The 25,477-nt window shown below is 37.8% G+C and overlaps 2 protein-coding genes across 8 annotated transcripts in view; one reads left to right on the top strand and one right to left on the bottom strand.

Moving 5' to 3' along the window:
* Nucleotides 1-5,989: 5,989 nt before the first annotated feature.
* On the top strand, nt 5,990-14,596 carry LOC129722814 (spermine synthase). 2 transcript variants are annotated; one of them, XM_055676587.1, is made up of 5 exons: nt 5,990-6,516; nt 9,242-9,353; nt 13,169-13,291; nt 13,355-13,791; nt 13,851-14,596. In XM_055676587.1, the coding sequence occupies exons 1-5, from the start codon at nt 6,235-6,237 to the stop codon at nt 14,016-14,018; spliced, it is 1,122 nt and encodes a 373-aa protein (XP_055532562.1). In that variant the 5' UTR covers nt 5,990-6,234; the 3' UTR covers nt 14,019-14,596. The 2 variants fall into 2 exon arrangements, with proteins under 2 accessions (XP_055532562.1, XP_055532563.1); XM_055676588.1 differs by lacking the exon at nt 9,242-9,353 and adding an exon at nt 10,212-10,320 and having other exon boundaries at nt 5,991-6,516.
* Nucleotides 14,597-22,330: 7,734 nt separating this feature from the next.
* Nucleotides 22,331-25,477, bottom strand: part of LOC129719503 (palmitoyltransferase app) — a 65,604-nt gene continuing 62,457 nt past the window's right edge. For 5 of the 6 annotated variants that reach the window (XM_055670884.1, XM_055670888.1, XM_055670886.1 and 2 more), the window contains one exon: nt 22,331-24,087. In XM_055670884.1, coding sequence (XP_055526859.1) covers nt 22,955-24,087 — 1,133 coding nt within the window. In that variant the 3' untranslated portion in view covers nt 22,331-22,954. The remainder of the gene's footprint in view (nt 24,088-25,477) is intronic. The other variant, XM_055670890.1, reaches the window with a different exon arrangement.

Raw genomic sequence — 25,477 nt, 5'->3', positions numbered from 1 at the left:
ATCACTCGTCGGTCAAAATGGTTCCAGTACGTGAAACTCATCGAAACTGGAAACGTTGTAGTTATCGTTGATACTAAGATGCCTGGTGGATGTTGGCCAAAAAGAAGGGTCATTAATACGACGACCGGTCGAGACGGTCAAGAAAGATCCGCAATCGTGCAGACAACCACTGGAGTCTACGAGCGCCCGGTTACCAAGTTAGCAGTATTAGATGTTCAGCGCGTCGAGCAGTACAGCAACTAGGAGTTTCCATACCGTGGAGGGAGTGTTGGCCAACCCTATTAGGCCAGCGCGCTCCACTTCTCTGATCAACCTCTTGTGGGTACACAACGCTCCCGTATGGAGATTCCATACACTGGCGATTGACAGGCCAGCCCAAGCAATCGTGAGTAAAGGAGAATTGAAGAAGCGGTCAAGCTGATAGCACGCAACGAGGTTCTCTTTAATTAAAATATAAGTTGGAATATAAATTAAAATACTATTCATTTAGTTAAAAACATTTGTAAATCACGTTATAAAACAATACTACAGGTCCTAAAAAATTGTGCCTATCTACTTAAGATGGAAGTGCGTCGAAGCCATATATGGCCGACTTCAAGCCACCACGTGATCAACTTCGATTTTTTTTATTAAAGGGGGGGGGGATTTGTTAGTAGTTTAATTATTTATGATAAATATTAGTAAGTAATGAGTATGTGTGTCCAATCACAAATGGTGACTTCTCAACACTGTTAAAAATTTGTAATTTTAATTGTTAGGATTTGTTTGCTTTCGCAATTAGGACTTATCGTTCGTAGGGATTGAAACCTATATGTCAAAAAAGGGGAAGTAAACTTACAACTACCTCAATTGCTAACTTATTGGCTATAAAGAGAGCTTATCGTAGCAATTGAGGATTGCAACGATTTTTGTCGAAAATTATTCATAATTTTATTTGACATAGCTTGTAATGGTTCAACACCAGTAAGTCTATGTAATCCGAGTGTATCAAGCCGAGGAGGACGCTTCAAAATCATTTTCAGAATTTACTTCTGAATCCTTTGGAGCGTTTTCTTCCTTGTTGAACAGCAACTTGACCAGATCGGTACAGCATAAAGCATTGCTGGTCTAAAAATTTGTTTTTAAATCAAAAGTTTGTTCTTTAACGGTCATTTTCGAACTACCTGTTACATGTGCATATGGTAAACGGGTATGCAAAGGAGTAGAAAAATTTGCTGGTACAGCGGGGCTTGAAGAATGATGTTTTGAAATTTGTTTTGATTGGGAAACTGAATTTTGTTTAGCTTGCCTTACCCTAACAATGGCTAAACGGACAGGGCATTCGTGAAAATTGACATATGGTTGCCGTTACAATTGGTGCACTGAGATTTTTTACTCTTATTCACAGGACATGTGTCCTTTTTGTGAGAGTTTCCACAATAAAGGCATTTTTAGACCATGCTACAGAAACTAGATCCATGGCCATATCGTTGGCAAGTACGGCATTGGGTGATATGCTTTTCACCTCCGCCAAACTTTCTATAAATTTCCCATTTTACACGCACATTATATAAAGCATGTGCTTTCTCAAAATATTTTAAGTTGTTAACCTAACTGCGGTTAAAATGGATTAAATAGTTCACAAGGAAAACTACAGTTCTCTGGCTGTTTTCGCCTCGTGATTTTTGTTTCATAAGAACTACTTGGGTAAGGGCTATGCCAAGTAATTCTGTCAAAGTAATTTTGCTCTCATCAACGGTTTGATCGTTGGTGAGACCTTTCAAGACAACCTTGAACGGCTTGGCGTTCTTGGTGTCATATGTCATATGGCTTCTTGCTCAGGCAAAATATCAAACATGTTATCACTGCAGATACTCGAATTGTCCGAGAGAGAATGCTCTCTCTTTCTCCTCGTAGTGATGCGCGGTTTTTTGCGCCCTGTCATTTCAGGTGATACGGAAAAAAAGTTAAAACAAATGTAAAATTGAAAAGTAGGTAGTCTTAAGAAAGACTGATGGAAAATAACTTTCAGGTAGTCTTTAAAAGACACACTGACAAAACAAAACACAAACTTTGAAGCTATAGCCCATTCCGACCGAGCCCACACAATTGTGTAGGTAAAAAATGACGGATAACAAAACCTAAATCGAAGCTATTCCTATTTAAAAACACTTGCTTGCTCCGGTTTTTTATTTTTCGTAGCAGCTGCGATGATGACACTAGCGTTGTGAACAATAAAACAATGAATAGGACGTTCAAAAAGCGAGAGAGAAGGTTTTGTTCAAGTCACCTTCTACCTACGCAATTATACTGGCCCGGTCGGAAAGGGATAGGCAGTCAAAGACCAGTCCACAAGCAACCGGAAACACGTCTGACTTGTCGGGCAGCCCAAGACGCACGAACATCGAATTTTCAAATGCTTACCACTCGGTAATAGTTAATGCATCACTTGTGAAAACATATCATCATGTTAGTTATAGTGATTAAAACATAAAATAGTGTTTTTATAGATAACGCATTAACTATTCCCGAGTCCAGTGACGCTGAAAATTCGTAGTCGACCACGTGGTTCTATCTTAACCTATATCACAATTGGTTCTATGAATCTACCGTTCCGCACGGTGACACAGTAGACAAAACGCTAAGCTGCAAAATTAAAGAGAGACTAAACGTAAGTTGCTTACTTTCTAAACTTAATATAAACTAAACTAAAGATGCGCATTGATAATTTAATAATTAATATCCAATGTATACCTTTGCTAACCTGAAATATATTTCTGTGACAGGAAAATTATATTCTCACTATTTTCAACAACGGACAAAGTGCGTTTCATTTCCGTGTTACGGGGAATTATAATTTTGGAAAAACTCTCGTTGAATTAATTTCAACAATAACCATAAAACGTGCCTAACAACTAGTTCGGGATTAGTCAGCCTATACACCAGAGAAACGCCGAGACACTCACCGTTAAGGCAACTGTCAACATCAAAACAGGCGAGTTGTATAATTTTGCATTGCCGTTATCCGTTTTGATGTTGACAGTTGCCTCAACGGTGAGTGTCTTGTCATTTCTCTAATATACAGGTTCCCTATTCGGGATATAGTCCCGACTGTATGGGGTATCGTTAAATCATATGGATTATCATCCGTTTATGATTATTGATTATCAGTGGTGGGCACCATTCCGCTAATTCGCTAATTCGCTAATTAGCGACGCTAAAATTCAGTTCGCGATTTAGCGGTTTCGCTAATTTTTGAGCTGGTTAGCGAAACTGTTAGGGTCGCTAAAATTTTGGCCTTCGAAACGCTAATCGCTAATTCGCTAAATTTTGTAGAGAAGTGACAATAGAAATATTTAGAAAACCTGTGAATTGCTGATGGCGTACGTAAATTGCTTCGAAAGATGAACATACTTTACTGCAAAAGTTACTTTTGTCAGTTTTTTTACCCTAGAATGGAGTTCTAGTTATCGTACAAGCCACAGGAGCATTTTGAAGAACAAGCACAAGGTCTAGATTGAATTTTCGGCACACCAAGAACTTTGGTAAATTACAATGCGCTTTTTTTCTCATATCATTCATTTGACACGGCGCCAATTATATCTGATGACTTAAAATCTTGAAGCAAATTTTTTATCCTCGCTGCGTACTACGAGTTGAATTACAATGCGCTTGAAATTATGACAACTTTGGTTCTACTTTTTCGATTCAGATAATAATTGAGTTTTTATGAAAACATTCCTGGGAGTATCTATTTTCAATGCAAGCTAAATAACTTTTGTTATTCTTGTTTTTACAAAATCAAATATGAATACCGTTTCGTGAACCTCTTACTGTAAATAGCTTTAAAAAGTAATTGTTTTCGTTTGTTTAACCAAAACAGCTCAAAGTGGTCCAAATCTGACAAAACACGAGCAATAAATATAGCGATATGACTTTTTACATATTAAAAAGTTAGCGATTAGCGAAAGTTCCGCTAATGTGGGTTTAGCGTTTAGCGTTTAGCGATTATCGAGCTAAATTTTCCGGTTAGCGACTTAGCGATTAGCGTCGGTTAGCGGTGCCCACCACTGTTGATTATGCGGGCAGGGCTTCCACCGTCACCATCAGTTATACGAGTCGAATGAAAAAGTTAGTCAACATTGTGCCTTGAGAAGAGATCTGGCATCTCTGATAATAAAAAAATCGTAATATGTTACCTATCCTTTTAACAACTCCGCTTACGTCAGTTTGACTCTTCATGTATTTCGCACGAAAAACAATAAATCTGCAAAACTGCAGAAATCACGAATCTGACGTAAGCAGAGAGGTTCACAAATAACGAACGCGCATTATAGCACCCGCCATTATGGTGCGTAAAAAGCTGGATAGAGTTCTCCAAGCGAAAACACACGAACACTACGACACGAGTGTGAATCAAACTCGGTAGTTTTTTATTCTCTCTTTTAGATGACAGTTCTCACAGGTGACAAAAAATTCACAGGATTCAAAAAATTCAAAGAAAAATCGAATACATCGCACTAATACAAACTCTATAGCGAATTTCTTTATTCATCTGCGTCAGGGCAAATCTACCGAGCAATAAAAAAACGGCATCGCCATTTACGAAGCAAGTAAGAAAGAGATGCCAGATAATTGTTTACGAACTAAGCACGTGCAGTGGTGGGTTGAAGCTGACAAATGTTGCAGTTCGCTTCGAGCAGCACGCCATGTCAAAACTGGGTCGAAATCGAGCGAATAAAGAAGGGTTTTAAGAGTAGTTAGTGCGCTTCCAGGTCAAAACGTGGTGAGCTGGTGGAATAAAGAAATTCGCTACTAGTCTCTCTTAGCAATACCAAGGGGATGGCAGCCCTATCTAAACTCTACACGTTTAACAGTAGCCAACATATCGGAGCTTTATTTAAAAATAAAGCCCCGATGCAGGCGCCCAGCAAAACTTCCATATACCATATACTGTTGCCATTCCCCTGAGCAATACTCAGAGGAAGAGATATGCGAAGAGAATGTTGTGAGCCAAACGAACATGTCAAAATCCGAGCCAAACGAACAAGAAAGGTAACACATTGAGAGGTATTGCAATCAAGTACAATAAAAGATATTTTTATTTTCAAACGTTTTCGTGTTCTATTTTTTTCCTGTGTGAGCTCATCACTGCGACCAGAGATTAGATCTATTGTGATATTGCCCAAGTGTTTTCTGTATTCCGCACTTCATATTATTGGCAGTATCACTATTGAAGTAAGTGATACGCTTATCATTCATATCCGTGCTTGTGTGTAAGTTTTACCTTTCCGTTTCAAACTTACTACTCTACTATACCGAGCCTCTGTCCCTTCTAACAATATCGCCAATTACAATTCTCTGGAGAGAACTTTCATACGTTACTCACATCAGTTTTATTATAACAGGGACTAATTTTTGTTAGAAGGAGAGTCAACAAAGGTACTGTAGAATTCAGATTGGAGGAAAGGTACTTGGTGGAAAGCCTGAGATTTATTCTAAAGTCCTATTATTTATGCTAAAGTCCTTTGACAACCAAATGGCCTGATTCTACTAAGATTCGAACCCACGACCATCCGCTTACCAAGGCGGACTCTGTAACCTTGCGGCTGCGAAACTCCCCCTTCGTGTTCTATTACTAAACAATGAATTGAAAATGCTCCAAAATTGCTTTATCACACTGATTTTCAACTGGTAGTTCACAAACCTTTTTATGGTCAACAAAATAATGATCAATAATGGTGCAAGTATATAAAATTAAACCTAAATATAAAATTTAACACCTTCACGGTTTTTGTAATGCATTTTATTATTTCCCAGGGCTTCCACCGTCAAAATCAGTTATACGGGTCGAAAGAAAAAGTTAGACAATCTTGCGCTTTGAGAAGAGATCTGGCACCTCTGACATGTGAAACCTAGTTGCCAAACTGGCGGTTTTTTCCTCGCTCATCTCTCTCTCACTCTCTGAGTATCTCTAGCAATGAGTATCACTAGTTTTGACGGTTCAATTAGAAGTTGTCAATGACAGTCGTCCAAGCTTTAATTGTAGAACCTTATTATAATTTTGCCGGGTCGCTTCTTTCATTCATCAGCTGTGGTTCATATTACGAGGTCAAAATTTTTATGCGCACGTGTGTTTCTGGGCGTTTGCAAATCCTTTACTTGTCTGTCATTGCATTTTCAAGTATAGTCAAAAGTGATCGGAAGTCTTAGTGAAAAAGCATTTACTACTGCGCGTTTAAGTTTGAATAAAAAATGTCTGCTAATTCGGTGCTATTGGATTTTTCATTGGATCCTACCCGCATCAGTGATGAGGTGTCCCGGAAAGATATTGTAAAGCAGTGCAAGGAGCACCTGGAAAAATATCTGCCAGGATTAAAAATAACCTACGACATGCTGACGGATGATGGCTATCTGTGTATGCTCACAGCACCTGGTGCCATTGTTACGACGATTCGTTTCTTCAATCAGGGGCTTATTACAATTAACATCGAGTATTACAGAGCAGAGTGCGAAGCTCCAAAGGTTTCTTTCGAAGTACGACTAGTTTGTTTTTCTTATTGTTGGTAAAATAGTCTGATTTATAATAGTAGTTGATTGTTTGGGTCTTTGATCGTACACATCAAATGATTGCAATAACTAGATACAAATCTTTCAATCTGAGACTTTCAACTAAAGCATAAATGGCTTACATTTTTCGCCTTTGGTTATACAGCAGTGTTTGATGAAAAATCGATATTAACGAGGATAACTAAAAGTTATCTATATGTATGATTGTTTTTTTGCCAGAATGTTTAGATTATGCTGTAACCAGTTTATTTAGTATGGATTAGTTTTCCGATTCGCTATGTCTGCCAATGGTAATATGATTGGCTCTTTAAAAGTTAGCCCTCTTCCTACAATTTGAAAAATATAACATTTGCGAAAATACTGAAAAATTGTTTAATTTTTTTTTTCAGAATAAGGATATATTTTTTCAGTAATTTAAACATTTTATGAAAACACAAAAAATAACTGATAAGTTCATAGATTACATGAGCCGTTGCGAAACAGACCTTTTTTTTCATAAATGAGTAGGCTGACCAGATTTTCTCGAGATAAAAACGGGACAAACGGGTTCAAAAAACGGTACACGTGTTATTTATTTTTGAAATTTTTTTCCAACCAAAGCATGCAACAATTGGGACTGCTTCGATGAACTTACTTTGCAATGAGTTCCTGAAATTTGTCACATGATGATCGAAATTTTGACTAACAATTATGGTCTCAACTTTCAATCGCGACTTTTTAGTCTGTTCACGATAGGGGATGTCCTTCCAGTAGTGCAGTACTATCAGGAAGGCACAAACGTATTAAGGCCCAAACACAATGGATACGTTTGCGTTGCGTTGACGTTAATTTGACAGAAAATGTCTAGGCTAACTGTCAAATTGCCGTAAAAGCAGCCGCAACGTATCCAATGTGTTTAGGCCAGCTAGCTGGCATCTCTATCTTATTTGCTTTGCTCCGTTAGGAGCTCATATCACTGCGGATCCGCAATTTGCGGGCCCCATTGGCAGATGCTATGTTATGCGTATGAAAAGTGGCGGTGATATGCTATCTCGTTTACACACACGCTGAGATGTTAGTCCTCGAAACATGTCGGGATGCCAGCTAGCTGGTTTAGGCCTTAATTAGATATTGAAAAAATCCTGGCTGCTTGGAAACTTATTTTCCATTTAGGAAAATTTCAATGCAAAGCTCTATTTAAGATTTTTCCAAGGAGTATTCGACAACGGTACAAAATGGCAAAAAGACGGGACGGTTAAAAATAGTCGAAAAAACGGTACTGTACCGTTCAAAACGGTACGTCTGGTCAGCCTATAAATGAGTTTTTATTACTTATGTCGCATCTAATCAAAAAGTTGAACTTAGGGAATTATGAAAATTAAAAAAAAACTGGTCTATATAAAAAGATCGGTGTCATGTAATGTTACATGTAATATGTAACATGCAGGGTGCGGCAAACCCTGGAAAATCAGGAAATGTCAGGGAAAACGAAAAAATCTGGGAAAATTTTGTAACCGTGATGCAATTCTTTGTTAAACGGCTCTTTAGCGCTAAAACGGATTTTTTTTAACATAAAAGGCTAATCCGGTTATTCTACTGTTTGATTTCATATCCTATCAATAATTTCACAAGGATTTCAGAATTGCGTTCATCTACGTTGCACTTTTTTGTGCTGAATGCTAAAAAATATCAGGAAAATTATTGTTGAATTTATGAAATTTTTTCGCCACCCAGAACCTGTCACATGTGATTTGTTACATGTTACACGTAATATAACATGAAAAAAGTAACATGTGAAATAACATGTAATACGTAATATGTCATGTTACATGTGACATGCTATGTGTATCATGTAATAATCATGTTTTATACGAGTTAAAGTCATTTTCTTTATTACTACTCTTGCGTACATAGACCACTCTATTCCGAAACGATTGCAGGATTCCAGTGAAATATATATATATATATATATATATATATGAAGACAGAGTGGTCTATGTAAATTAGTATAATAAAATCACTTATTTCACGATGAAAGAGTTAATATAATGTATTCCCATGTTGAACCACTTCCAACCCTATATATTAAAACATTTTATTGAGAAGGTTTCGTTGAACAGAATTTTATTTAAAGGTTTTTCGAAAATGGCCTGAAAAATTTGCTCGAAGGCACATAGACCACTCTGTTCCGCAACGGCTCACATGATTACAATATTCCGTTAATGCGTTTTAAAAGATTTTTTTCCATTTAATTGAAAAGTTCTTTCGATTTTGCAGACTGTAAATAGTCTACGGTAGCCACAAGGTTATTGAATTCTACGGTGCTCACAAGGTTGTTAATTAGATGATCCTGTAAAGTTCTCATATTTTCTAAAATTAGATTGATTTTTGATATCAGGTCTTTTTTAAAACTTCGGACTTTATGTTTCTCTCGTTTGATATTTCTACTTCTAATTTGAATTAGTGAATTGTTCACAACCATCTGAAAATATTCTAATGTGCATCAGTGCATGTATTCCAATGTGTCTACAAATACCCGATTGATACGAAAATTTCGTAGCCTGACGAGAATTGGTTTATTGAGACCAGTCTTTACATACGTCGATCATCTATTTTGTTTAATATTGTTTTTACTATAATGAATATATCTTCACTTGATATTATGTACAGCTCTTTATTTTCTTTACTTTTTCGCTACCTTCACTGATTGAAGCAAATCAAATCGTTAGAGAATGTTTTGCGCCTTAAGTTGGAAGCAAAACGTTCTAAGCACCTTCCACCGATAAAAAGAGGCAGTAACGTTGATGTTTACCTAACAAGCTCAGGTTAGAACATAACAGTTTTTATTGAAAATATGTATTTCATTCATAGTTTTATCCTTTTTATAATCACTTTTTATCGCTTTGTACTAATTACGTTTTCTTCTACTCATCATGTGTAGCATTCCATTGTTAACAAAAAATTAACACCAAGTTCGTTACAAATTATTAATAATTACTAGTCGACCTGCAATGCGAGCATGTTCATTTTTATTTACCTGTCTAACATGCTATGCTTTTGGTCTAAATGCCACTGTGAGTATAACGAATACTTTTTTCTTCTGCATTTGAGCTAAGGTAAATGCGCAGAAATATACTCGAACGTTGTTTTCTGTAGTTGTAATGCGTTAGTTGCACTGTCAGAGTCTAACAGGTAACTTGTTGAAATAATTATTTTGCTTTACATTTTTTTGTTTTGTATAAATATCACACTGCATTTCAGGAGTGGATCTAGTCTCATCTTCTGTTTACGACTGAAATATTGGCGCAAATAGCCTAATCTGGGCTTTTTGGTAAATTTAAGCAATCATGAACCCAACGTTGGACTGCTTATTACTCTAGATCCGCACCTGCCTCTTTTTACGTTGGAGAGTTGAATTCTTATCATTCCCCATCCAATTGGAAACAAAATAAATTATAAATTTCAATTGTCAACAGTATATGACATTTGAAACTCTACTCAAAGTCGAATCCAGGTGACCCATCCATGTTTTGGTATAGTTTTGTACATGTATCTTCCTTATCCTTCGTTGTTTTATTGTTTCTTGTTCTTATCTCCTCCAAAATGCGCACCTATATCAAATCACCAAATGTCGTTGGTATGATGTTTTGTTTCAATCACCACCACTGCCACCCTTCAAACAGCAAACACGTGAACTCGAAAACAATCTCGTACAAAAACTGAAGCTAAACCATGGCCAATCGCTACCAACTCTGCAACGAGGACCCTTGACCAAGTATTTTCCAACTGCAGGTAAGTGGTAATGATATCATAGTCGTTTTAAATGTTGAAAAAAAAACTTTCTAGGGTGAACTAGCTGACAAACTAAAAAGCTTGTACAAAAAATTGATATTCAATATGAATTTTTCGAAGAAATGTGTTTTCAAACTACACTATGTTTCATTCGCGTGCTGCAAAGAGCAGAAATAATAGTTTCAGTGTAGCTTTAAAGCAAAAAATTAGCAGCTACTGTTGCGAAAGGGTTATTTCTGAGGGTTAGTAGCAAAAGGATGAAACCCGAAAAACTGAAAAGTATGTATCATATTCGAAAGGCTGGATGCACAAAAGACTGAAACTTGTAACTTGAATCAGAGTCGTTGAAAATTTTGAATATGAATTGTAAATCCTCATAAGGTGACAAAATTTAATGTTGGAGTATTAAATGGTACGATGGAATAATAATTTTCAGTAAATCTATACGTAGGGGTGATCCTCTTGTTTAGTTCGAGCGAGCGATAGAAAGTAAGAATTTTTAAAAAACGACAGATTTTTTTTGTTACAGATCAAATTATAACCTTGAACGAGCAAACTTACTCGCAAAAACACACGTAACTTTTTTTTAATTACCGAGATTTTTTTTTACGACTGGGTATTTGTATACGAAGTGTACGTGAATACCCTTAGTGTACTTTCCACACTGCCGGTACATAATACTTATATAGAGGTGAAGGGATATTGAAGTATTATGAAGGTGAAAAGAACTATTAGATAAATGCTCAGTCTAAATCATTACATTTTTTGTTATACAAATAATTGACACAAACAATATAATCGAAAAAAAAAATTAACATCAGCCGTATTTTTTACCCTCTCGTGTTTTTCATCCTTATGTAGCTTTAAGCCTTTCGTGTTTTCATCCTTTCGTGTTTCAGTCTTTTGAGTTTCAGCTCTTCGAAGTAAACCCATTTAAGGTATAACTCCACCGCAAAAACAACTGCATTAGTTTTAGTTGAACATAATGATCCAGGGTTTTCTAACATGGTTTTCTAAAGTGACAAATCATTTTGAACGATATCAAGATTTTTGTAATGATAGCAATTTCTACAATGTCACTTGACTGCTAAATTCAACATAGCAACTATAGTAAGAGTCATCTTAGTTTTAGTTTTTTTCGCGTAACTGGAAGAAATAAAACAGCTCGTATAAGGAAATAAAACAGTTGCACCTATTACAGGTTTCACTTTCTCGAAGACTGTACTCACATTATATTTTACTATTCTATTTATTGGACGACAAGAGGTTCATACTTGATATAGCAATTACCCGTGCCGCCTCTGTGATATCTCATTCGAGCTTGCAACAAATTTTAATGCAATTCTTCAGGCAGTGGAGTGGTTTGTTATTTCTTTACGTCTTTTACTGGTAGTCTAACGCATTTGCTCAAATCAAGAAATTCGTTGAAGATTTTTCTATTACTCACAGTTTATATGCAGTTGGGGTAGTTGGATACTTTCAAGATATATTTCTTTCTTTATTGAATTATAGTATTCCAATTATACCATATGGTGTGGTGTAAAAAAACTCAAAACGTTAAGTTTCTGTTTATATTTGGAGATATAGAAAACTTCCCAACCATCCCTAACAGTGTCCACACTGACCTCTATACAGTTCTCTACATAATGTTATTTCTCCGTCATTCGTGTCACGTAGACATCCTTTCAATTCGCGATGAACACCGTTATCTCTTGTTACAAAGGCACACGAATTCATCTATCACTATCTACTATCAACACTCGATAAAACGTCGCCCTCTGTTCCAGCCACCATGTACCTCAGTTTTAGCTATTTTTTTAGTTAATATATTTATTTGACACGGCCTAATAATCATAGATTTTCATGGAGACTCGCTCCTTCGATCCTAAAAGACACGAATGCCTTTTCCACTACTATGCGGTTGATAACAACGCCAATATTATTGACAATATTAAGGAGCAAAATTGACTTTGAGATAACGGTACCCTATCTTTGCAAATTGCTCTTTTGTTACTTTTCAAGACAATGTTGAATAGCAGGTTTGCCCTTTCACTTTATTTTAAATAGTCCAACGTCAAGAACGGGTCGGAAATTACACCCGTATTCCTGACAAATGATGTGAAACCGTCAAGGTTGGCACAAATAGAAACCGTCAAGCTGGGAGGTTGTTTTTTCAATAACTAGTAGTCTTATTAATGACGAACTGCAATGAAATATCCAAGTTAAGCCTAGATGCCACATTACGATTCGGACCTTTGGGGTATTCGTCTGGACTTTGCTACCGACCATGAGTAATAAACATGCTACAATCCTATCAACCCAGCCAATATTTTAACATACGATATCTGGCTTGGTAGATCAGCAGGGAACAGAAAGACAAAAAATAGTTTACGCGACCCTTAACACAAACATTCAGTACGATTGGAATAGAAACATTCTCCCAATTAAGTATGTGAATCGATTAACCTAATACCGAACAACATACTTCAGTTTAATATTATATTGCATGTGTGACCTCTTTTAAATTTGGCTCAAACCATTTTGGTAATACGATGATTCGATTGATAAACCGAGAAAATGATCGTCGAATTTTCCACGCTTCCAGTGTCCAGCTACTGCATTCACTAGCAACGGTTGTTATTCCTAATGCGATTAGTTTCAATCCCAATTCAGATTATTGCAATACACCATGGTTTGTTTCACCTCTGCTGAATTCATTGCGTTATATTTTACAACGTCCGGTTTCCTCGCACCTACTGTTCAATAAACCACATATCAATGAAACGAGCAAAATCTATCAAAATATTCTTCGTGTCATTATTACAGCATACATTTTTTATTATTACAGATGAACGCGTTATTGAATATGACATCGATAAGGTGTTGTACGACAAACGATCAGATTTCCAAAAAATTCAAATAGTCCATTCCAAAAGTTTGGGCAATATGCTCGTCCTTGATGAACTCCAAAGTAAGTTGACATGTTACGGACCATTACAGTCATTAAATTCTCTCTTTCCGTTGTCATTTATAGATATAGCGGAAGCCGATCTGATTTATACAGAAACGTTAATGCGTCGTGGTGTGGAAAACTACAAGGATAAGGAAATCTGCATTCTTGGTGGCGGCGACGGCGCATTGTTATATGAACTTCTCAAAGAAAGCCCGAAACATGTACTTATGCTTGAAATAGATGAGCTTGTTATGCAAGCGTGCAACAAGTACATGAATTCGATCTGTGGTGACGTGTTGGAAAGACGCAAAGCCGAAAATTACGAAATTATCGTCGGCGATTGCATGGTTTATTTGAGCAAGTACATTAAAGAGAAACGCAAATTTGATTATGTTTTTGGTGATTTAACTGATATTCCTATTTCGGATACACCAACTGGTGAAATATGGGAGTTTATTCGCTCAATCCTGGAATCTTCTTTCCAAGTTTTGAAGCCTGGTGGCAAATTTATGACTCATGTAAGAGGAGCCGCATTTTTAGCTTGGTATTTGCAATAAATACGTTTTTCTTTTTACAGGGGAATGGAGTCAGCTGTCCAGAATCACTTCAAATGTATGAGGAACAACTAGCCAAATTATCACCTAAGGTTAGTTTTACCAAATGCTCTGCATTCGTTCCCTCATTTATGGAAGAATGGGTTTTTTATCAAGTACAACGTGAAATGGATGGTGCAGTTAACGTTTGACTCCAGAATCTAGCTGGTATTTCTCGTGAATTTATGACTTATGCCATTTTGCATCTATACTCGAACTGTTGGCGTAACCCATTGGTATTTGTAGATTGCAAATATTCACCTTCTAGTATCTATAGTATCAATGTCAAAACATTTAAGACGTAACATTTTGTAGTCATTTAGCACCTTACTATCCAGCTTCCAGAATGAGCATATTATTTGTCTAAAGTTAAATAACTTTCTCGACCGTTTGGTGACTGGTCATGATCTATTTGTATTTTTATGTTTATAGGTTTTTTAATAAGTTGATATTTGTAAAAAGCACAAAGCATTTACGTTGTACTTACATACATAAAACAACAGAAAGTCGAATAGTTCCTTTAATTTTTATTTAATCGTTTTATATAGCGTCGAAGTTTTTTTTTTTTTTTCGAGTGACATACATAGATGTATTCGAAAATAAAGCAGATAATAATTGTACTACATAAACCATATGTTACACTAGTAGCAAATACAACTCAAACTCTTCTTCTCACTGTTGCTAAACAGGATTGTCATTGTTTGAAATACAGTTTTCAAATTATTTCATAGTTCAAATGTTGTAATTTTTGCAAGTAGCTGTAATATCACTTTCCCTGTGAAACTAGATTTAGGTACACTAAGGTCGCTTTTTACGCGGATTCCGGAATTTACGTGTTTTTTTTACGCGGATTCCGGAATTAACGCGGTTTTTTTTACGCCGATTCCGGAACTTACGCGGTTTTTTTTACGCGGATTCCGGAATTTACGCGGTATTTTTTTTTGCCCGGATTTTGGTTCCCCTTTACTCGGAATGCAAAATTAACGATGTTTTTTTTTACGCGGATTCCGGAATTTACGCGGTTTTTTTTACGCGGATTCCGGAATTTACGCGGTTACTTTACGCGGATTCCGGAATTTACGCGTTTTTTTTACGCGGATTCCGGAATTTACGCGGTTTCTTTTTACGCGGCACGTATCCGTAAAAAAGCGTAAAAAGCGACTTTAGTGTATATTGACAAAAACAGTTTAGGGCTATGGATTGAATCACTCTGGAAAAAATAATGATTCAACCAATTCATAAATGCCAGAATTATACATAATTTTAAAGGTAGGACTACGTCTAACTTCAGTAGCTGTGTAGAGTGTAACGAAAATGTGCCCTCTTCAAAACAAATAACCTGACTAAACATAATTCGAATATCAATGTCTGATAGAACAGTGACTTTCGCAGTAGTAACCTTTAGTTTAGTTTCGCAGCATTCAACCAATAACGAGATCGCTTTCTGTTCTGTGCTGCAACACGTGTTGTAATATTATTTTCAGTCTTTCAAATGCTTATGATACTGAACGGTTGCTCGAAGCATCAATGTCTTGATAGACAGGTTAACTGTTGCCTAAGCTTGTAACATGGTCAGGATGCAATAAAACCGAGACAAATTCTGTTTTTAATGAAGTTACTAACACTGAATACAGAAATTAATATTAATTAATTAATAACTTGGGGGCCATCCACATACCACGTGGACAGATTTTAAACGATTTTGACCCCCCCCTCGCCTGTGGACAACAGCTCATATAAATTCTTTTTTCTTTTGTATGGACCGTGGACATTACACATACCCCCCCCCCCTTCCCCCAAGCTGTCCACGTGGTATGTGGATGGCCCCTTACTCAAAATGATGTTATTGCGCTTGGTCCAGTTCGGTTGCATCCCGACCATATGGTCAGTGTTTTATGTCGATTCCTTGCGTAGTTTTCACGGCCTTATAAAGGGTTAAGACAGAGTGGATCAAGCTTTGGACCAACATTTTCTTTTTTCCATGGTTCATGTTGTGTTTTCAGTTAAATAAACACTACATTTACTGTAACAAAATATCCTTTATTTGGTTTGCTCTTATGTAGTTCGCATCTCATTAAAAACTAACTCGTGTTCGAGTCTAACGCACTGGTGTCAGTGTTGCTATCTCCCAAGAATTAATGAACAGGGTTGCTACAGCTACAGGGGTGGTAGCATCTCCCCCTTCAAGCCAACCTACAATGTAATCCTCCAGGTGCTTTGGAAGATGACGGGTTCTGGTTGGTCTAGAATTATGTACTTCTGTTGGCTGTAATGTTTGGCTGGACTCTGCTAAGTCAGCTTCTGCTTCGTAGAACTCATCACTAAAAGAACTGTCACTTTGATGATCAATCGTCTGCTGTATTGTTGGTTGCTTAAACTGAAACTCATCCACCAAAATTTCCAATGGGATTGACGTTGATAACGGTTCAACAGTTTCATTGAATCTAGGTCGAAGTTGGTTTACGTGTGAACGAATCAGTTTTCTCCTACCCGATTGGTTATCGAGGAGAATGTTGTAATTGACTCCACCTATGGCTTCAATCACAGTTCCTGGTATCCACTTCCATTTCTCTGCGTTGGAGCAGAGTTTTGCGTATACCGCGCATCCAGCGGTATATTTAGAAACATGTTTTTCGGATGTACTTCTGAACACAGGTGGTCGCAGGAGATCGAGAGTTGTTCGCATGGACCTACCCAGCATTTCTTCCGCAGGAGACTTGCCAGCCAGTGTTGCACTGGATGTGGAACGGTATACCTGTAGGAACGTTTGAAGAGCTTCTACCGATGGAACTCCTCCTTCTACGATTTTGAGTAGCGACCGCTTCATCGTGTCCACGAACCTCTCTGCCTGCCCATTTGATTGCGGGTGATACGGCGCAGTGCGAATGTGGATAATGCCGTTTTGATCACACCATTTTTTGAACTCACTGCTGCAAAATTGCGTTCCGTTGTCGGTGATAATGGTTTCTGGAATCCCAAATCTGGTAAAAGTTTCTTGAAGAAATCTGATTGTTATGGCTGATGTTGTCGATCGTGTTTGAAATATCTCAGGCCACTTCGAATACGAGTCTACTATAACCAAGTAGTACATACCGTCTAGCGGACCCGCATAATCCAAACGGATTATTTTCCATGGCCCATCTGCACGTGGCCACGGTTGAGGTTGAAAATGTGGTGGCGACTTGGCTGCACTGGCACAGATTTCACACCGGCGAACAAGGTCGTTGTCTATGTTTGGCCAATACACCACACTACGAGCGATGGCTTTCATCCTTTCTATGCCCTGATGACCGCGATGAAGCTGTTTTAAAATTCGTTGGCTGTAAAACTTCGGTACAACTACACGTTTTTCCATCATGATACATCCGTTCACAACTGACAAAGATTCACGGCGAGCATGGAAAACTGTTAGTTTCGGATCGTTTATCTTGCGAGGCCAGCCATTTTCTATTAACTGCACCACCTGTTGGAGAACTGCATCTCTTTTGGTAGCTGCGCAGACCATTTTGAAGTTTACTGGCAAGGACGTGAAACACTCTTCAAGACCTGCATGAATCTCTTCTTCCAGACTGACGGTTGCGACGACATACTCTTCCTCAGGTTTCATGTGATTGCTAATTAGCCGAGAGAGCACATCTGCATACCCGAAGTTATCGGTTGGAACATATTCGACGTTAAAATCGAAACCCAGCAGCGATAGAGCCCACCGCTGGAGGCGATTGGCTGTATGTAGTGGGATTCCCTTTTTCGATCCAAACACCTTCAACAATGGCTGATGGTCCGTCTGCAATGTAAACTTACGACCAAGTAACATGCGACGAAACTTCGTTACCGCGAAGACAAGAGCTAACGTCTCTTTTTCTATTTGGCTGTAGTTCTGTTCGGTGCTTGTAAGAGTTCTCGAAGCATGCGCAATCGCTTTCAACTGACCGTTGGAAAAACGGTGCATGATTACTGCACCTATGCCAGTTTTCGAAGCGTCTCCTGCAACTATCAACTCTAGTGACGGGTTGTAGTGCGTAAGTAATAAGTCCGACTGCAACACTTTCTTAATAGTATCGAAAGCTTCCTGGCACTGTGCATTCCACAAAAACTTCGTGTCTTTTTTCAAAAGATTGTCGAGTGGCTGCCTGATTCGATGGATTTCTCGGACGAACTTCCCATAAAAATTAGCAGCTCCTAGAAATGATCTGAGTTCACTGACATCAGTCGGTCGTGGCATTCTGACGATTGATGCCACTTTGTCTGGGTCAGGTTTGATGCCGTCGGCGTTGATGACGAAGCCCAAGTATCGAATTTCAGATTTGTAGAAATTACATTTTTCTGGTCGTAAATGAAACCCGTACTCTTGAATACGACGAAACAACTTCTCCAGAATACAATCGTGCTGCTTTCTGTCAACGCTGTAGATCAGCGGTTCTCAACCTTTTTTTGTCCGCGTATCCCTTGACGATATTTTTCATATTAATTGTACCCCCTGGCTTGGAATGTTCTTGCAGAGTGGGAGAAAGAAAAGGTAATTTATGTTGTGGTAGTCTAGTGAAGGTTCCAAATTAAACTGTAGCTTGTTTGATTGTTACAGTCATGTTTTAGGGGCTAGATTGACCAACAAATGAAGTATTATAGAGAATAATTGCTTTGTCCGCCATTACTGATTTTTTTTTCCGCGTACCCCCTGAAGGCTTTCGAGTACCCCCAGGGGTACGCGTACCCCAGGTTGAGAATCGCTGCTGTAGATAATAAAATTATCTAGAAAGCCATCTACACCTTCTAGACCGGCGATCATTTTGCTCATAAGTTGTTGAAAAGCACCACGATGTGTATTTATCGTCAACATTTCCTTTGAGTCATCGTCTACCTCAACCTGAAGATAGGCGTCAGACAAATCGATAATGCTGAAAATTTTATTTCCTGACAATTTCGAAAAAATCTCATCGGGTGACGGTAGCGGATAGTGATGCGGTTCGAGCACTGCATTCAGCCCCGTGGAATAATCCGCACATACTCGAATTTTGCCTTCCGGCTTCCTGACCGAAACAATTGGTGCTGCCCAGTCGGAGTAGTCCACTGGCGTTATAATGTGTAGCCGCTGAAGTCGAGCGAGCTCTTCAAAGCGACTTTGAAAACAGCGTGAAATGGCACCGGTCGTTTTGGCCTGAACACCGGTCGCGCATTGGCCTTCAAATAAAGCTTGATTTTTGCCTTCGTGCAATGACCCAAAGATTCACTACAAACCTTCGGAAAACGTGTAAGGTACCAGTTTACGTCATTATTTGAGCCGGAACGATTCGCCTGATTGCAAATGTTGGTTAACGGTTTCGCCCAGAGGTTAAATGCGTTTATGAAATCTAACCCAAGTAGATTTAGTCCATCCACTGAAGTGACGTAGCAGGTTCCAATACGTTGCTCACCGCTGATCTGCATTGAACAGGTGAACTCTCCCAGAAGCGATAATTGTTCACCAGACGCTGTGTGTGCTTTGTTTTTAGTTTGCGAAAAAACAGGGGATCCACACTTCTTCCAAGCATGCTCACAAATGATAGTAATATCCGAGCCACTGTCGAGTTGAAGATTCACTGTGTGACCGTTGATCCGAGTTGTCACATACTTCCGCTCATTGCGCACTTGGTTGACCGAATGGATGCTGTTTGATTGGTTCTGTTTCTGTTTGTCTGCTTTCTTATTTCGCTTTTTGTTTTGCTTACTTTGGTTCGAATGCGGTGGCTGGGGTGGCTGTGACGATCTGTTTTCATCAGGCGTTTTGGCAGTTCTGTTGAAACAGTTACAGTATCCTTCTTTGTGTCCCTGCTGGTTGCTGGTGTCGTGCTTGAGATTAGACAGCCGCTGACATTCCGTGATAAGCACTTCGAGGTTGCTATCCCTTCCAGCTTCCGACTCTAGTTTGGATAGAAGACGCATTCTTATTTCCGCCTCCTTCGGAGATTGCATACCGCAGACAAAAATCAATGCTTTGAACTGGTCGTTTGAGAGGTTAGCTAGGTCAAAATCTTCACATTGACGATTCACGATTCCAGCGAAGGTGACGAAATCATCGGCATCGCTTTTAACCAGACGGAAACATTCGTAGCGCTTACTGAAAAGAGATTTCTGCTGACCGAATATCACTTTCAGTTTCTGGACTACCTATTCGAAGGTAAAATCCCGTGGATGTTTTGGTAGGAGATAATTAGTAAATTTCTCATGAACATGGACGCTTAAACTGCGCAATAATTGGCGTATTTTTGCTGCGTCATCTAGCTCTCTACCATCCGCACTGAAGAGTTCCTCGTATTTATTGAACCACCGGTCAAATGTCATACCAGCTGCTGGATTATAGGAAAATTCCTTGATTGTCGATGACAGTGATTCGACAATCTGTTCAACACTCCGTTTGTTTGTTGCCGGTGCCGCCTGCTGCATTGAAAAGCGTTCCAGAAGAAGTAACAGCCGGGAATTTTGATCCGCCATTTGCTTCAGCAACTCTTGTGTGGGAGCTTCTGCGAACCCGGAAAAATCGTCGTTTCCACCACCTTCTGCCATTCTTGTACCGGTATTATTAATCAGAATTCTTCAGTGACACTTCTCGTCGCCAATATGTTGTGTTTTCAGTTAAATAAACACTACATTTACTGTAACAAAATATCCTTTATTTGGTTTGCTCTTATGTAGTTCGCATCTCATTAAAAACTAACTCGTGTTCGAGTCTAACGCACTGGAGTCAGTGTTGCTATCTCCCAAGAATTAATGAACAGGGTTGCTACAGCTACAGGGGGGTAGCAGTTCATGGTTTAATTTATGATCCAGACATATTCATAGAAACTTAGCTTCAGTGGATATGTTCAGATCAGTTCCATCGAGCCGTAGTTTCTTTATTAAGTATTTCCTCCTTCGTGGGAATAATTGTTTTCGAGGGATTTATAAATAAATCCTCTGTAATGCACCATTCAGTGCGAAATTTATGGTCGATTGCATTCGGTTGGATATAACGCAATCGAACTTTCCTCTAACAAGAATTACCTATATCGTCAGCAAACCGATCACCTCAAAGCCCCTCTCTGTCAGGTTTTCTAGTAGATCGAGAGAATATCCTCCGCGGAAGTATACTTTACCAGTAAATGAATAACAACAGGGGGTAAACAAAATGTTTGAAACAGGCAAAATTTTGACTTCACGATAAATTAGTCAAATATGACGAAAAGGGTTTCATTGTCTTGGAAAATTATTTTTGTTTCCTAATGGTACTTGAGAACATGACCAACGGACACTGGAAATGTTCCGGATTTCAAGAGTGTGTATCAAAATGTACGGATTTGCAACGCGGGCCATTTGATTGTCGAAGAACTTATACATTTGTTTTCATTAGATGTCAAAGGGTTTATCCTCGGGCTTTCCACTACACAAACCCTTCCTTCAAGCTGAATTCTATACTACCCCTGTTGACTTTGACTTGTTTGTTCCTAACAAACAAACAAAAAGTCTCTCTTATGATAAAATTGGTCTGAGTAAGTATAATAGTTGTCTTCAGGGAATTGTATTTATAGCGCGATCTTGGCTGGAGGAACGAGGTTTCGATAAGACTCCTTCCTCTAAGCTCTTCTTATAATAAAAATGATCATAGGAATATGTATCCTTTCATTTGCGATATTGGCACGGAGAACGAGGTTTCGATAAGACTCCTTACTCTGGGCATAAAAACTCCCTCTTAGAATAAACGAGGCCAAAGAGGAACGCTAGGTGAGGTCTCTTTCCAGGGAATTGTAATGAGATGAGGAATGAGACTCGGTATAGTAGAAATAAGCATTAAGCGAAAGGGTAAAATCCTCACACACAAGCACGGATCTAAATGTAAAGCGTGTCATTTACTTTAATAGTGATTCCACAGACAAACAGACATACCACGAAATTTATTGAAGACTGAAAATTTATCTTTTGCGGAATATGTCCAGTATATGTCGCGTATATGTGAGTTAGTGGGAACCACAATTCTTTTAGAATTTTGTACGGATTGGTAGTCTGTTTGTTTGTGGTGATACTGTCAATAATTTGAAGTGCGGAGTACAGAAACCACCTGGGCAACATCACAATAGATCGCAGTGAAAAAAACTGCCCATTTTAAACTCTCATAGTATAGTTATAGCCACTTTAAGGTGAAACGGGACGTGGTCGCGATCAACTCGAATTTTGCAATCTAATTTTTTCTTGATTTATGAAGACTACGTACATGAAACTTTGATCAATTGTTTTCACAACTGTTGCATGCCTGAAGTAGCAATTTGAGTGCTGTTTATTTAGTGGAAGCCGATTTTTTTACGATCAAAATACAGAAGTAAAAAGAACTCTAACCTCAAAATTGTATAGGAAAAGGCCACAATCCCGTTTCACCTTAAGAAAAACTTATAGCCCACACCACCTACATTTCAAAAGGATGTCATCATTCAATATATGGCTTAATTTCATACTTTCGTTGCCATGTATTGTATCTTTTGCGAACACACACCTACAAATCATTCATTTAATATATTATGATCCTACTGCAACAATGTGCATATTTATTGCTAACCATTGTAAACAGTGTTGCACATCCATATATTTATGTTATCCAACCAAAAATATGTCTCCGTTAAAAGCTTATTTACTCGTTCAGCACAGTGCCAGAAATACTCTGCTTATAGCAGGCATACCCATCTATCATCTTATTTTACTTCATTCAATCACTCGTATTATTTATTATAGTAATAATCGCGTCATTACTTTTTCTCACTATTAGGTCCCAAATGTACAATTAGGCGATTTAAAATTACGTCGCATACTAAAATAAAAAGTTCACTATATAATAACAACATTCTAACACATTATATTTTATCAATTTTATTTTGCTTGTTTCTAGAGAATGTTGCGTAGGAAGGACATTGTTTTTTTTTAATTATTATCAGGGTAAACCTGTGGTCCAGTTGCAAGCATTTCTAGAAAATAGATTTGTTGTTGCGCTTGAAAAGCCGCTCAAATTCAAATACTGAGCCACTCCAAATGGAAGTCTTTAACTTTTTAAACTTCAAGGATGTATAGGTGTTAAGACAGATTGAGGAAGTCACACAATTGCTGTTTTCACTAGACATGACTGGGAGTTGTTTCCAATCGATCCATCTAGACTATCGAGATCAAGTGCAGTATCGATCATGGTCGATTCCTGCAACAGTCGTAATCGATTTGAACCTGTCATAAATGCACCATTTCCAGTAAAACTGGTAGAATTGTTGTTAATAATGTTACTGCTATTGTTATTATTGCTAATGTTATGACTATTGGCTGCCGTCAGAGGTCCTGCTGTAACAGCGAATGAAGGAGAGTTGGTGTTATTGTTGGTGGTAGCCTGAATAATAATACTTGGGTCTAACGTTTTGATGACATTTTTCATTTCTATCGCCGTAATTGGTTGAGAACTTTTATGTGGTGGTAACGGTACATGGCTAGACGACGAAGGAATTATAGCCGCAGAAGAACTTGCGTCAACAGCCGGTTGTATAGATGTACAGTTGTTTGTAAACGAGCTAGTTACGACCGGATCGTCCAAGTCAAGTTCACTTGTTATAAACGAAGCATTAAGCATTGACGGATCATCTGCTGTTCCACTTGTTTTGTTACTTACACCACTACTACTATGACTGGACTGTTGATGGAAATTACTTCCACTGGAAGAACTTTGTCGTTGACTGGTAACTACATTACCGTTGTTTGTACTACAAATACTGCTGCCAATATTAGAGTATAAATGTTGATTTGGATCATACTTCGATTTAATGCCAGTAGGATCTTCATGCGGTATTGTCGCTAGCTGTCCACCGCTTGACCTTTTAGCGACTCTCACTCTACTGCCAGTGGTTCCTTGAGATGGTATGTTACTGTACAAGTTTTCATGGCCACTGACACTGGATACCATCTGTTGTTCGCTGGCATTAATATTATTATCAGCATTGTGGATTTTGTCGTTGTAATCGGCACCGCCAGCGTTCGATACTTTGCCATTGGTGGCGGCAATCTCGGCACGGAATAGATTACTGTAGCTACCACTCGAATTGGTTAGTTTTGTTGGCTCCATTTCGATAACCCCGTCATCATCCATGACTATTGTAGTTGTCGTCGTGTCCTCAAGTGTCGACATATTGCCCGTGTTTGATAATGGTATTTCGTTTTCCACCAAATGCGCTATGCTATTCGATTTTTCTGCAAAACAAAAGATGTTGTGAAAATCTTTGAGATAAAATAAGAATATTTATGTACATGTTTCTAATGTAAGAATAACAACGAGCAATTATTATGAGATTGAGAGCATTAACCAACAAGCAAAAAACAACAAAAAAAATGATAATTTATATATGTGAGCGTGTGTGTATCAGAATACCAATGGAATGGACAGGGGCGATGTTAAGTGGACCTTCAAAGCGTGTATTTTTGGACTCTAGAAGAATATGCGCATAAAATTTCCGATATTTCTATGCTAATGTACTCAAAATGTGATGTCATCTCGCTTTATTTATCTCCCTATGGTGATATTCGAAATGTCTCAACACTGTTGTCTTCAATATTCCATTAAAACTTCCAAGTTTTGGCATTTTCTTGAATTTTTGACAAAATGAACCACCGTAATGAAAATCAAGTGAACTACACTAAAAATATCACATATAATTGCAGTGGTCTATGGTGATACAGAGTATGTTTCAATACTATTATCATTAATATCTCAGTAAGTCTGATTAATCATTTCAAATCCAACTCACTCTTCCAGCTTCGACGTCGGTTTGAATATTTTTTATGGGTAAAACACTCAAACGTAGAACGCTTTGAAGGTCTACATAACAAAGTCGAGAAGACGAAACTTTTAAACGCCTTTCAAATTTTTAAATAAATTATTCGGAAAAAAAATTGAAAGTCGATTTTCATTGGCACCCTAACGTATATGTATGTATGTATGTGTGCGTGCAAAGTCAGTTACTGCGTTAGAGTAATAGTTTAAAGCAATATCCATCAATATTTACATATTTTTTCTACATTTCATCAACATGTAATCAACCGTTAATGTCCTAAGAATTCAAATGTATTTATTTACAAATCATTTGCCCAGCCAAAAATTTGAATTTATTTCTATTGTAAGGTGTAAATGTAAAATGTTTATAGAATCAACTTTTCACTGGAAAATAACAGAAATATTAATTCTCATTTGTTTTCAACTTCAAAATAGAAATAAGAAAAAGGTATATTAAAAATACAAAGTTGCAATCGAAATACGCGAATCTACAAAAAAAACTATTTTACTTTGTTGTTTCATTAATTAAAAAGATGCCACAGGTAAAGGTAAGTATTGTCGATATATAATGCAAATAAATTGAGCATAAAGATTCGCTGTCTTATTGTAACTTGTTTGGTATGAAAAATTATGTCGTTAAAAAACAAATGCTTCATCAGAAAATATTTTTTTCGTTATTCTGTGTAGAAAAATCACAAAATATTTCATTGACTGCTGTCCACATTTTGTCCAATAGGTATTACATAATCCGTTTACGTTTGCGTATTTAGTTGGTGTCTGTCTGTTATATCTGTGTTCGAGGAGTAAAAA

Source organism: Wyeomyia smithii, chromosome 2 (genome assembly GCF_029784165.1).
Source record: "Wyeomyia smithii strain HCP4-BCI-WySm-NY-G18 chromosome 2, ASM2978416v1, whole genome shotgun sequence".
In the NCBI taxonomy this organism is placed as follows: Eukaryota; Metazoa; Arthropoda; class Insecta; order Diptera; family Culicidae; genus Wyeomyia; species Wyeomyia smithii.
This window is presented reverse-complemented; position numbering and strand designations above follow the sequence as displayed.